This window comes from Neofelis nebulosa, chromosome 14 (genome assembly GCF_028018385.1).
Source record: "Neofelis nebulosa isolate mNeoNeb1 chromosome 14, mNeoNeb1.pri, whole genome shotgun sequence".
Lineage (NCBI taxonomy): Eukaryota > Metazoa > Chordata > Mammalia > Carnivora > Felidae > Neofelis > Neofelis nebulosa.
In genome coordinates, this window is record NC_080795.1 from 57,290,886 (window position 1) to 57,304,147 (window position 13,262).

General features: G+C 33.0%; 1 protein-coding gene across 6 annotated transcripts in view; it reads right to left on the reverse strand.

Annotated features, from left to right (window-relative positions):
- Nucleotides 1-13,262, reverse strand: part of CSMD3 (CUB and Sushi multiple domains 3) — a 1,263,431-nt gene that overhangs the window by 327,026 nt on the left and 923,143 nt on the right. For all 6 annotated transcript variants that reach the window (XM_058698868.1, XM_058698869.1, XM_058698867.1 and 3 more), the window contains one exon: nucleotides 7,199-7,355. In XM_058698868.1, the coding sequence (XP_058554851.1) occupies nucleotides 7,199-7,355 (157 nt within the window). The remainder of the gene's footprint in view (nucleotides 1-7,198; nucleotides 7,356-13,262) is intronic.

Here is a 13,262-nt window from a genome sequence, read left to right on the forward strand (position 1 = left end):
AGAGTCGGACCCTTAAACAACTGAGGCACCCAGACGCCCCCTATTTTCATCACATATCTATATGTCTATGAACACTATATAGAATGTTTTGCAAGTTATTTATACACTTTATAAACTATGAAATTATTTTAAAAATTCTTCTGAAACTATATTTGCCAACATTGTGTTTTTACCTTTACACACACACACACACACACACACGCACACAAGCACACACACACACACATTTTATTCATTTTAACTACTCTGTGGTATTCCATTAGAAACTTACTACAAAATTGATTTATTTATTTTCTAACTGATGAACTTTTACATTGTTTCCCATTATTCCCTGCTACAAAAAGGCTATACTTTTTGTCTCCTTTTGCACAAATGTAAGCATTACTATAGGGCACGTACCACGTAGGGATGCAGAGCTCACTTTGTCCTAAAGATTGCATCAAAATCTGCTAATCTGCTATTCAACTTCTTCCTTGATCTACTGAGAGATGAATAGTTTAATTCCTACCTCCACATAATTTCTATTCCATTTGATTATGAACAACAGCTGTGTATTCACATGGGGGAATGTCATATGGTCAGAAAAACAGTACAAATAATACAATAAGGCAGATGGCTTAGAAATATAAATGGTATTTGAAAACTCACTCTTTGAATATAAGTCAGCATTTTTGATGGAACTTCAAACGAGATCTTTATACACTTTATTTTTTTTGAAACTCAGTTAAAATGTAAATATGTTTTTAATATTCTAAAAGTTACCTTATAGAGTATTTCATGGTGAATTAAGGTATGTTAATTGCATAGACCAAAAGTAAACACCATCAAATTGTTAAATAAAAAGGGAGATAGATTGTTAATAAGAGAACTGAGAAAGCATGCTAGCTAAATACAGTTGAGGATGACATCTGAAACTAAAAACATTAATTCAAGTTTAAATAATAATGCAAGGAGACAAAGATCATTCTATCATAATTTTAATCTCTGTAGAATTCTTTGGTGAATTTGGTTCATAATATTTAGTGGAATCTTTAAGAATTATACTTAATGTTTGATTAGTAAATTCTACTTAGGCCATGAATCTTGCAAGAAAAAGTCTTATTTTAGGATTCTTTATATTCATATGAAGATGTGTGCAAAACATAATGTCAACATTGTCACTTTAAAATTCGCAAGCAGGAAATAGTCCACAGTCACAGTCACCCATGGCAACTATGACAATCCTCTTTGATTCAGAGATGACAAAGAATATAATAGGAGGGATGCCTGGGTGGTTCAGTCGGTTGAGCATCTGACTCTTGATTTTGGCTCAGGTCATGATCCCAGGGTTGTGGAATTGAATCCCACATCCGGCTCCACACAGCGTGGAGTATGCGTGAGAGTCTCTCTCTCTGTCTGTCTCTCTGTCTCTCTGTCTGTCTCACTTTCTCTACCCCTCTCCCCTGCTCATGCTCACTCTCTCTTTCTTTCTAAATTAAAAAAAAAAAATGTTTTTAATTTAAAAAAAAAGAATGTAATAGGAATAAAGAGAAGAATGTTTTATATGACTACACATTCCATTTTTTTCACGAGTCAAACTAATTTAAAAAAATGGCACACATGTATTTCTTACTCGTCAAACTCTAGGAAACATCAAACTTTGAAACCACAATCTTTATATGAATGCTGTAAGAAGATAATCCTTACAGTTTTGAGGAATAGAAGTTAAACACTTAAATAAGCAAAGGTTTGTGCAAATGATTGCTATGTATTTCCAACTGAAAGAAAGGAGATATGGTAAAGAATTCTTTTTTTTTTCTTAATTGTCATTGCTCTAAATCCTACGTATAAAGTTCTGAGTAGAAAACATATTACTCACAGACTTTCCTATATGTTAATCTGTTGGGCATGAAAAAGTGAGTGATATTTTTAAATGTGCTAGTTTGTGTCTTGCACATCATATATTTGTACATCATTCTGGGATGTTGAGATCCAGCTTTGCCTGAATATTAATTTTTAACCATCAGTCACTTGGTATTTGGCCAAATGTATGGTTGGTGCATTCTAGACATATGTAGGAATGGAATTTTACTAAATATTGCCAAATTACTCTCCCAGGTAACTTTACCAACTTGCATTCCCTAAAGTTAAAAGAACAAATTGCCATCAGCACTTAGTATTACAGAGCTTTTTAATTTTTAGTAACCTTATGAATGTGTAATAACATATTATTTGGGGTTTAATTTTTCTCAATTTCTATTAGGAATTTTTTTTTGTTTGCTTCCTGACTACTTGAGGTTTCTTTACCGTGAAACTTTCTTTTAGACTATTCTCTTTCTTATTAATTTGAAGGATTCTTTTCTATAGAGTTTATATTTTTCTGTTACATATATTGTTAGTATCTCCTAGAAATGTCTCATCTTTTTACTTTATGGTGTGTTTTGCTATAGAGGTACTCAAAAACTACTTGGTGACTAGGGATTGATCGGGAAAATAGAAGCCATTTAGTTTGAATTGCTAGGATTCCATACAAGAAATTAGAGGGAAAATATAAGAAATGCAGACGCAGTGAAGGTCAGAAGACCACTGCTGGCTTTCAGGAAATCCTGGAGTTCCCACACTCCCGCCTGCGGATGCTAGTGGAAAATAATAGCTTCTCCACTGATGCCACCTCTCAGCTCTCACAGGACTGGCTTTAATTGGCAGGATCTAAGTAGAGATCTTCACTGGCAAGAGTTGTCAGGTTTTTAGTCCCTACACTTCAGGGAAGTACTTACAAGGGCAGAGATGCTCCTGACTATTGACAGATCTTTGCTTGTATATCTTGTTTTGGACATCTTACTCCACCTTAAAGATGTAGCTTTAAGGTCTAGGCTACTCTTTTCTTTTCCCTAAATATTTTAATGTTTGAGACCCACATATAATATTGCCTATGTAAATGACGGATAAGACATATTTCTTTAATATTTTAGTTAGAATACTTTATACTACATAATGCAGCATTAGTCAGTACTTCCTTTACTACCTGGTTAATTTCAAGATTTAAACCGCAAAAGAAATGCCAAATACATCTGTTAAGTGGTCTAGAGGACAAAGAACCACATGGAGTAACTTTGCTGCTCCCTTGTAATTTGCTTATTCTCTACTTGCATTTGCAATCAATATATTATATCCAGAGAATAAAGTTAGAGTTAACAAATCATCTGATTATTTTTCATGACTGCCACTGCCAACAACATACTGGCAATTATATTGAACATTTTAAATAAGGATAATTTATTATATATTTATAGGGTTAGTGCACAGAAAAGGTGTCACAAATTAGCTAATGCCCATCTATAGTTTGAATATAAAATTTGAAATAGGCATGTTCCATGTGGATTTATGAATCATTTCAGGCAACATGACTGAGAGGCTAAAAGGGTCCAAATATATAGCTGAACTTTTCCCTTGGGATAATGAACATTTCTCCAATGGGCTTTTTAGTAAATTAAGTGTACAGAGGTGATAACCAGAGGACATCTGAGCCCAGAGGTAGTGCCTAATGGCTGGGCATCATGGACATTTACTGGATCAGCTTTTGAGAAGACAATGTTATAATCCATCAAAAAGGTGTGATTTAGCTCTGTAATGGATGGTTGTTTAAAATATCCAATTACTTTCCTCTGAATTAAAGTGGGATAACTACAAATAAAGAGAGCTAAAAGAATCTGTAATGAAGCATAACTTCAAGAAATAAAGTTTAAATACTACACATACTGCATTAAAGATACTAGGTCTAAGTTACTCCCCGATTGTAAGGGTAGCCAATAAGAAAGCATTCAGATTCTCAGGCATAAAGTGACAAAAGTGTTTTTGGAAAGAATTGCATTTACTTTTAAAAACATTTGCTTTCTTAGTGATTATATAATGAATGGACAGTTGGAATAAAATGTACCTTAAAAAGGTCTTTTCTAAAATATTTCCTCATTTTTATCTCAGCCAAATGTGTTTCTCTGTACTCAAAGCTGGAAATAACCAGGCAACCACACAAGTCAACAAAATGGGTAATAGAAAGATAGAGAGTGACTACTGTGACATAGGATACCTGTCATTATAAGGGTGGTCACCAAAGGCCTGTTTATGCTAACACTAGAATTGTGAGGAGACAGGCAAGTGGAATTAATCTGAATTGGATTATCTTCTGTATTTGCCTTGAATGTGCTTCACATGATCTTTCTAGTCTGTGCCTGTCTTCATCCTATTCTTTGCCCAGAATACTCTCTACCATTTCTTTTTTTGACCTGCCAATCCAACCTAAAAAACTACCTCATTCATGAATCCTTACTTGATCTGCCCTAGAGTCAACTGACTCCTTTCCTGTCTCCAGTTCTCTCAACGTGGAGCCTGGGGATTCCTCTGTATCACAAAGGGTTCTCTCAGATGTTTCGGAGAAAAAGTGTGGATAATTCTAAGGAGGAACATAACACAGAATGGCAGGGTGGAGTTAGATTGAGAAATAGATACAGGGATTCTTATACAAAAACATGGTCTTTTACATTCTTTTCTCATGTTTGGGCATCTTAGCAAATTCTTTATGTTCGTAAATTAGTAACTGCCTCTAAGAAGTTTATGAATATTTAAAATATGTGCCCTAGTAGAATCTTCTTCTATAACACAAAAGCATTTTTATAAAATCAGTATTCAGACCACATATTAATTTACCAAGAATATGTAAAAACATGCGATTGAACTAAACTGACTGTAGACATTATGAGAGGAAATGGCCCCTGAAGAACTATGCACAATATGTTTGTAAAAAAGCATAACCACAGTAGAGTGTGATAACTGCTATATTAGTTGCAAATATAAACTACTGCAAAAGGCATGTTAAAAAGTCGGCTAACTCTGGCTGAAGGAAGGTAAGCAGCAGTGGGGAAATATTGAAGAGGAGTCTTAGCTCAAAGGCTCAGTTGATGATTCAGGTTGGGGCATACCAATAATTGTTAACCTGGAAGAGAAAGCAGCCTGTGGCTGGAAATGAAAATACATTTGGAGGATGGGCACAAGTTTCTGTCAAAGCTAGGATATCTGTGGTTAACTATTAAGATCATTGTAGATATGTAGAAAGACCACCACTGTAAAAACCAGAAGTAATCCTTAAGAACAAATACAATTAATAACAGCCGTGTTACTAGTTCCAGGAGCCTCCCCAGCAGAGGGGCTCAGAACACAGCTGTCAATTCAGAAAATCATAGGACCCTTCACTGACCTGGTGATATCCAGAGACAACTTGGAAATAGGCATATATACATTTTAGTTTAGTTCAGAGACTGAAAAGTATTTATAGATATATATTTACGCTTTTAAAAGAATAATTCCTTTTCTATTCTCTTCCCAATTCTATAGCTTTCCATCTTCATAGAGACACACATTCTATAATGAAAAACTAGAGTCATTAAGAAGAGTGACTTCAAATATTTGCTTTTTAAGATCTCTCTTTCTGACATCTAGTAGCTCATACCAATGAGAATAAAGTCAATGATTTTATTCATTACAGGCACCTAAGCAACCCACACAATTTTAAATGCAGGTACGTCCTACAATGTCCAGTATCTTTGCATCAGTAATCTCAAGTTACAAAGAATTTAAATTATCCAAAGAAGGAAAACTAGTTTCTTTTTTTTTTTTTCCTGTGACATCCATTAACATTTTAGACAAGGAGAAATGCAAAATGATGCAGAGCAAAGAAAGATCATTATGTAAACATTGAGCCATATCTTGAAAAATGTCAGCATCTTTGTTAGAAAACAGAGAAAAGAAAAGAGAAAAGCAGATTAAAAAATGTGCCCTTCTGAGCAGATTGCACCAATTATATTCGAGCAATAATTCTCAATATTATTACTTTTAATATATCACCTGGTAATATCTGTAAACACAGTTTGTTTGGATTTTCATTTGTCTTTGGAAGTACTTCATAAAAAACTGCATTGTGCACAACAGTTCTCAGGATTCAGAAACATGAATTGAACATTCATTTTGTTAATTTATGTTTTGATACACTATTGGTGTAACAATTCTAGCACAGGTAGAAAAAAGCCTTGAAATAAACAGGGAGCAAGAGTAATCTCTTAGTTATACGCACCAGATTTTTTTAATACAATTTTAATGTGATATACTCTGTTGTCTCCTACTTCTCATATCATTAGGAAAGAATATTTTCACAAACAATAACTTGATTCAAGTTCCCTTTAGGATCCTGTGTGAGTATCTTTCATGGTGTAACCTTTTTAATTTCCCAATTTCTGTAATAGTTTCGATTCATCTTATTTCTTGAGAAAATTTATAGAAGTCATCAGATTTTTTTCAAATATTCTAAAAGTAAAGATTTCTGAATGTTGCTGTTTTATTTTGCTAAATTAAATGAGTATTCTGACCTTCCAAGAACTAATTTGATCTGATAGATTATACAGTTGTTAAACACACAGCTAGTAACCACCGCAGGTTTATATGTGATTTATTTTCTTAGTGTACTGTCTTATAGAGTAGGAACTCAATAAATATATTACTTGAATATAATTTATTGTTGATAGATGCAATTAGTCTATTTCTTATATTATGGCACTGGTATAAAATAAATTCATTTAATTCATATAAAACATGGATGTGACCCACCAACCTTTGAACTTCTACTTAATTGTTAGAATAGCCAATTGGAGTATAATGCAATAGTTCTGTATGAATTTATTTTTAATAAAGCAATTCAACACATAAGCAAAACAAAATAAAACCTTAACTCTAATGTAAACTCATCAGAAACCATCCAGTTATCATTAATGACTATCCAACTATAACTACCACACATAGGTTGTGTGAATTTTGCAAACACTGAATTTCCATCTATTAAAAAATAAGAAATAAGTATTTATTAAATATCAAACTTGGAGAATATTGCTATTTTAAAAATACATAAATAAATAAGCCCAAAGTCACAAATTACTTAACCATTCTTAACCTTACTTGTTTCAACTGTGAAATTGCAACAGTTAGAATACCTGTAATTTATGGAATTGTTTTTAGGGCCAAATAAAATTATATATATTGAAGGTCATTCTAAACTTCAAATTCTTGATCAAATGTTGGATATTACATCACCTGGTATATTATAGTTATTTAATAAATACTCAGCATCAGTGTTTGGCCTTTGTTTTCTTTTTTCTTTTTCTTCCAAAATACTTACTGGTATAGACAAGTTGAAAACCTTCATCTGTCCCTTCAGAATCAGAATTGAATTCTAGCCAGAGCTGATTTGAAGTGCTGCTAAGAGTCAAGCCTCGCATGGACGCACCAGTAAATGCACCTAGTAGATGAGTCGTTTTATCTTTTCCATCATAAATCTGCAAAATATTTATAATTAAAATGTAAATGTGCCAATAATAACCAACTCAAATCATTTATGAAGAAGAGGAAATTATTATACTATTCCTAAATCAGGTCACTACATGCTCCCCAAGGACAATCACATATATTAATTCCTACATATATCAAGTTAAGAAGGTTGGAATCCACATGGATACTTTTAAAATTCCAAGCTCAGTAGACCTTAAGTAACACTTGAACTCATATTATATAAATTTTGCTCTTATTATCAAAATAATGCTTTTTTATGGTAGACATTTAAAACTGAGAATACCAAAGGGGGTCTGGGTGGCTCAGTCAGTTAAGCGTCAGACTTCGGCTCAGGTCATGATCTCACGGCTCGTGAGTTTGAGCCTTGCGTCAAGCTCTGTGCTGACAGATCAGAGCCTGGAGCCTGTTTCAGATTCTGTGTCTTCATTTCTCTCTGCCCCTCCCCTGCTCACACTCTGTCTCTGTCTCTGTCTCTCTCTCTCTTTCTCTCTCAAAAATAAATAAACATTAAAAACATTTAAATTGAGATTACCCAGAGGCTCTTGGGTGGCTCAGTCGGTTAAGTGCGTGACTCTTAATTTTGGCTCAGGTCATGATCTCACCACTCATGAGTTGGAGCCCTACATCAGGTTTTGCTCTGGCAGCAGGGAGCCTGCTTGGGATTCTCTTGCTTCTTCTCTCTCTGCCCCTCCCCTACTCACTTTCTTTATCTTTCTCTCTCAAAATAAATAAATAAACTTTAAAAATAAGTAAATAAAATTGAGAATACCGACAGAAAGCCTGGTTTCCAAGGCTGGTTGGTTGTTTTTCTGCAACTTGCTCAAGGTTAGCCAAATGCTTATTTTTCTGATAACATAATTAATATAAAAAATGTTTGTTTCTTTTGCAATTTCTCTCATTTATTCATCTCCTTGAACTTAATCCATTTTTGACACGTAAAAAAATATATTAAATGAGTACCAAATGCTTTTAGAAACTAATTTAACATGACCAAAATATGCAAAACAAAATCGATAAGCTCTCAAACATCCCTACGTAATTCCCATTCTTCTGAAAGTATAACTTCTCATTGTATTCTAATTTGCTTTTCTTTTATCAGTGCAATCTAGACATCTCTCAGGGTCAGTAGATACAGATTCTGCCTTTTGAGAGCTGAGTAATAGTTCACACAGTGACATTACCACAACGATCATTCCCATCTTAATAAGTTCAATTTTTTTGCTACCAAGAGCAATGCTGAAATAAACAACCTTTCACATATAACTTCACATTTTTTGATACTTGTATTTTCATAAGGAAGTTTTCCATATATGAGATTTCTGAACTAAAATATTCATGTATAGCAGATTATTTCCAAAAGTGCATAGAAATTACATGAAAAGTTTACCGACATCACATGTTACCATTCTTTTGCCCATAAGGCATGTATTTACAATGATGTATTAATTCTCCATTTACCTAAGGGAGTGAAAATTGGTTATTGACCAATCTTATTCCATAGTATTTAGTTTCGAGGGTTGAATAAATGATAATGAAGAGAAAAAGTTGAGAGATGCTGTTCAAAGTTACTTATCTCCTGCCTGAAACTGCTTTACTTTTAACCTGATATTAGTGTAAAAATTGTGTTGCTGAACTCCTAAAACAGTTAACTTGCCAAGCACCAGTGTTCCTCAGAAATGGTATTCATTATGTTCATGTCATGTAAGAGATAACATTTAGATGGTACACAATGGAACTTTTTATTATTATCATATTAACCTGCATGATAGACTTTTCTTGGGCTAGATTGTTTGGCTTAATTTGGTAATACTTATAATGTTTTCTATAATTTGTAAATGAAAACTCATGTATAATATAAATTTTTTTCTTCAAATTATCTTTACCAGTTATGTTAACTTAATAAATTGGGAAATTTTCACTATATTTCTAATATCTGGATTATTCAAATAAAATTATTACATTTTTTTTATTTACAGGCTCAAGATTTTTTCAACTCAAGGAAATGTCTTTGAGTTTTATTTAATTACTCTTTGCCTATATGATCTTTATTAGAGTGCCTATTATTTGTGTATTAAGTCTCCAAAACTGTATTGTGAGTCTCTTGTATTTTCTCTTCTCATCCATCTTTCCCTCTGTATTATAAAGAATTTTCCATGGGATCTTCCACATGAACAATTAGATTTTCAGCAGTGACTAATACTCTCTTTTTAGGTCTTCTATTAAAATGGTAAATTTTAAAAGAATTTTTTAAAGTTTATTTATTTATTTTGAGAGAGAGAGAGCATGGGTGGGGAGGGGCAGAAAGGGAGAGCGAGAATCCCAAGGAGGCTCTGCACTGTCAGCACAGAGCCCAATGTGGGGCTTGAACTCACGAACCGTGAGATCATGACCTGAGCTGAAATCAAGAATTGTACGCTTAAACAACTGAGCCACCCAGGTGCCCCTAAAATGTAAATTTTAAAATCATTTGTCAAATTCTAGAAAGCTCTCCTCTCTCTCCCTCTCTCTCTCTCTGTCTTTCACTCTCTCCACTTATTGCATTAGCTTAAGATTTTTCAAAAATTTTAAATTTATGTTCAAATTTCTCTTAATGCTTCCACAGTTTGAATTTAATGTATGCTACCAGTTCCATGCATTTAGTTTGGTCTTTCTTCCCTCCAGTTACCAAATTTCCCTTAACCACATGTGTATGTATCTTTACTTATTTATGTTTATGTTTCCTTATTATTGGTACAGGGTTTAAGTGTTATAAAGACTACACGTAAAAATTTTATTTAACATGCTATACAAATGGAGCTTTTGTTTATGTCTCCTAGTGTCCTCTTCTAACCACATTACTCTATGTGTTTTCTGCACAGAAATTCTGGAGTCTCTATTGCCAGGACCTTCCTGCTCTTTCCCTTATTTATTGTATTAGCACAGAGAGAGAGGTAGAAATAGAGGGAGAAAGAAAGTAGAGACTGAGTTCAAGCCAACACGGTCATGGAATTCCTAACAGAAAACATTTTATTGGTCTCTTCCTTCTTTTAAAATGTGTTCACAGTGAACTAACAACAATAACAACAAAAGTGTGTTGACTGAAGAGTATCTGAGTACCCCTAGATAGAGGGCTGGATGGACAAATTTCCTAAAATTATACAGAAGTACCTTGAAATCCTTGGTAGAACTTACCAGACAAATACATTTCTGCTTTAGTTATCAGCAAGAAGTTATTTGTCTTCAACGAAGCTGAACCAAACGTGGTTTGTTGGCTCAAGAATGTTTGTCGTTTGATTACCTAAGAGCCAACTTTTCATCTCTTAAGAATGGTGGTCACTAGTGATAATTCAGACACGAGGAAACACACTTTTGTGTCTGTGAGCTTCAAATGTTCAATATTCTCAGAAATCTGTTCCTGACTCGTATATAATAACTCGTATATAATATAGTTCCTAAATCCTGCGTGTAGAGCTATACATCCACAACCAAACCATTTAACCAGCATCCAGTGGGTCTTATTTGTGGTTAACATTGCCTAGGTGACTCCAAAGAATACTTTCCTCTTATTTCTCTTTTCACCAGCATGTCATTTCATTCTTATACTAAATATAAATAATTGTGTCTTGGATTCTCCTAGTTCTGCTTTTAAGTGTGGATGCACTGTAAAAACTTCATATGTCAAACAGCCAACTAAAGGGAAAATATAAATTAAGCAACAAATCAATGCAAACAAGTAAACAGAAATTACGTCTTGAACATTATTTTATTTTTTATTTATTTAAAAGTCCCTTCTAATGTTTTTCTCAAATTTTCAGTAGTAACAAAAAAAAGTTGACTCATTGGAGAAACCATTACTTTACACATGGAAATCATTCTGATATAGTATAATTTTAAAAAGTAACCAGATAATTAATTCAACTCATATTTAGTTCCATGTACTGTGTTAGGTGCTAGGAATAAAAAAAATAATAATAAGATATAATTAAAATTTTTTTTAACTGAGCCACCCAGGCACCCCAATCATTCTTAAACTGAAGGAGATGTAAAAGATATTGTCTGTCCCAAGAGAGACAATTACATTGGAGGCCAGTGTCATACTTTTTTTCTTTTTCAAAAGAAACTATCTTTAAGATATAATTTTAAAAGCAATTATTGAAAGAAAAGGGATTAAAAGAGTTAATACTAATATAGATATATACGTATCTTAAGCCTAGCAGGGAGGGTCTAATTCAGCACCAAAACTCACTGCAGTTTATTAAACAATGTAAAGTCAAAAGGTAGAAAACAAATACAAAAACATCACTATAATCATAAAAGTAAAATGAAGTGTGATAATTCAGTTATGAAATTTTGGAAGCATGCATAAAGTTATTAAATCAAGATGAAAAGCAAGTGTTACTTGGCAAGCATTTAAAAAAAGAAGAGTTTTATAGTAATGTTAAAGCCAATGTTATTTGACTTGTAAATAAAGTACTTTAAATGTATTCAAACATGTATGGAAACAAAGGCAACACAAAATGACAAAGCAGTGTAGGCAAAGACAAATTACCTTGTAAATAAGCATGGATGTAAGTATATAAATTTAAAAAATGTACATTTCATTTAAAAGTAAATTTACAGTACAGAGTGATTATATTGGATCTTATCAGAACCCATAGAAATTTTATTTGAGATCATTACTTCACATATTTCTGTTCTGATTAAGATCAGGATCTTTAAGTATGCTTTTATTTGTTTTGGCATATTTTCTTTTTCCTTCTTTTAAGATTGTTATTATCATTATTATTATTATTTTTAGCATATGTCTTAATATCTATTTTTTTCAAAAATTTAAAAAGCTATAAAAAGAATAAGATAACTATATAATATTATATGTTTTGTGTTGGGAGAGGATTCTGGTGTTCCCCATAGAAATATTCTGTTACTTAGCACCTAATTCAGATAACAAAGACTTACTTTAATGTCAAATGTAGAAGTTCAAACTGATTTAAGAATTAATATCATGAAAGGCATTGAGGTCTTTTGTAACATTAATGAAACTCTTTGATGAGGCTCTAATTTGTCAAATGGTTGCCATTAACCTGGTAGTCTTATAATAGAAGAGACTAGAACTTAATGTTGACATGTTTCAGTTATCAAACCTTTTATAATAGATCAGGGCTTGAAATTAGTTTTGGTGTAGAGACCCTCCTGGATCTGGAAGGTCAAACCCTTTTATAATGAATTGCTTATCAACACTCAAAACTGTTGTTTATAATAAATGCATAATTAGAAGGCATATTCTCAGTCATTCCTTCAGTCAATTAGCAAGTCAGATGTTATCTGAACCCAAGAGCAGAAAGTACATAGAAAATAAAATTAAAAGAGAAAAGTGACACATGTACATGTGTATAATCATTCAAGCCTTAAATTATCCCTGCTCGTGGATATTAGAATTTTATTTTTGGCCACTTGTTTATAGGTTGATTTGGAAACTTAAACTTTTTTTTTTTCTGATAACGTGAGTGAGATGTCAAAGTTTGAATAAAAAATAAAAAGAAAGGGGCGCCTGGGTGGCTAAGTTGGTTAAGCGTCCGACTTCAGCTCAGGTCATGATCTGACAGTTGTGAGCTCAAGCCCCACATCAGGCTCTGTGCTGACAGCTCAGAGCCTGGAGCCCGCTTCACATTCTGTGTCTCCCTCTCTCTCTGCCCCTCCCCTGCTCATGCTCTGTCTCTCTCTGTCTCAAAAATAAATAAAAACATTTGAAAAATTAAAAAAAATAAAAAGAAAGAATAATTTTTACAATGGTTCATCAAAAAGGATAATATTCTAAACCTTACATCCTCTCCAAAATAAAATGAAACGAACAGAGAATTTTTGTTTGTATTAAACTATGTACATCTTTGCAATAGCTATATCACGTATACTCAATT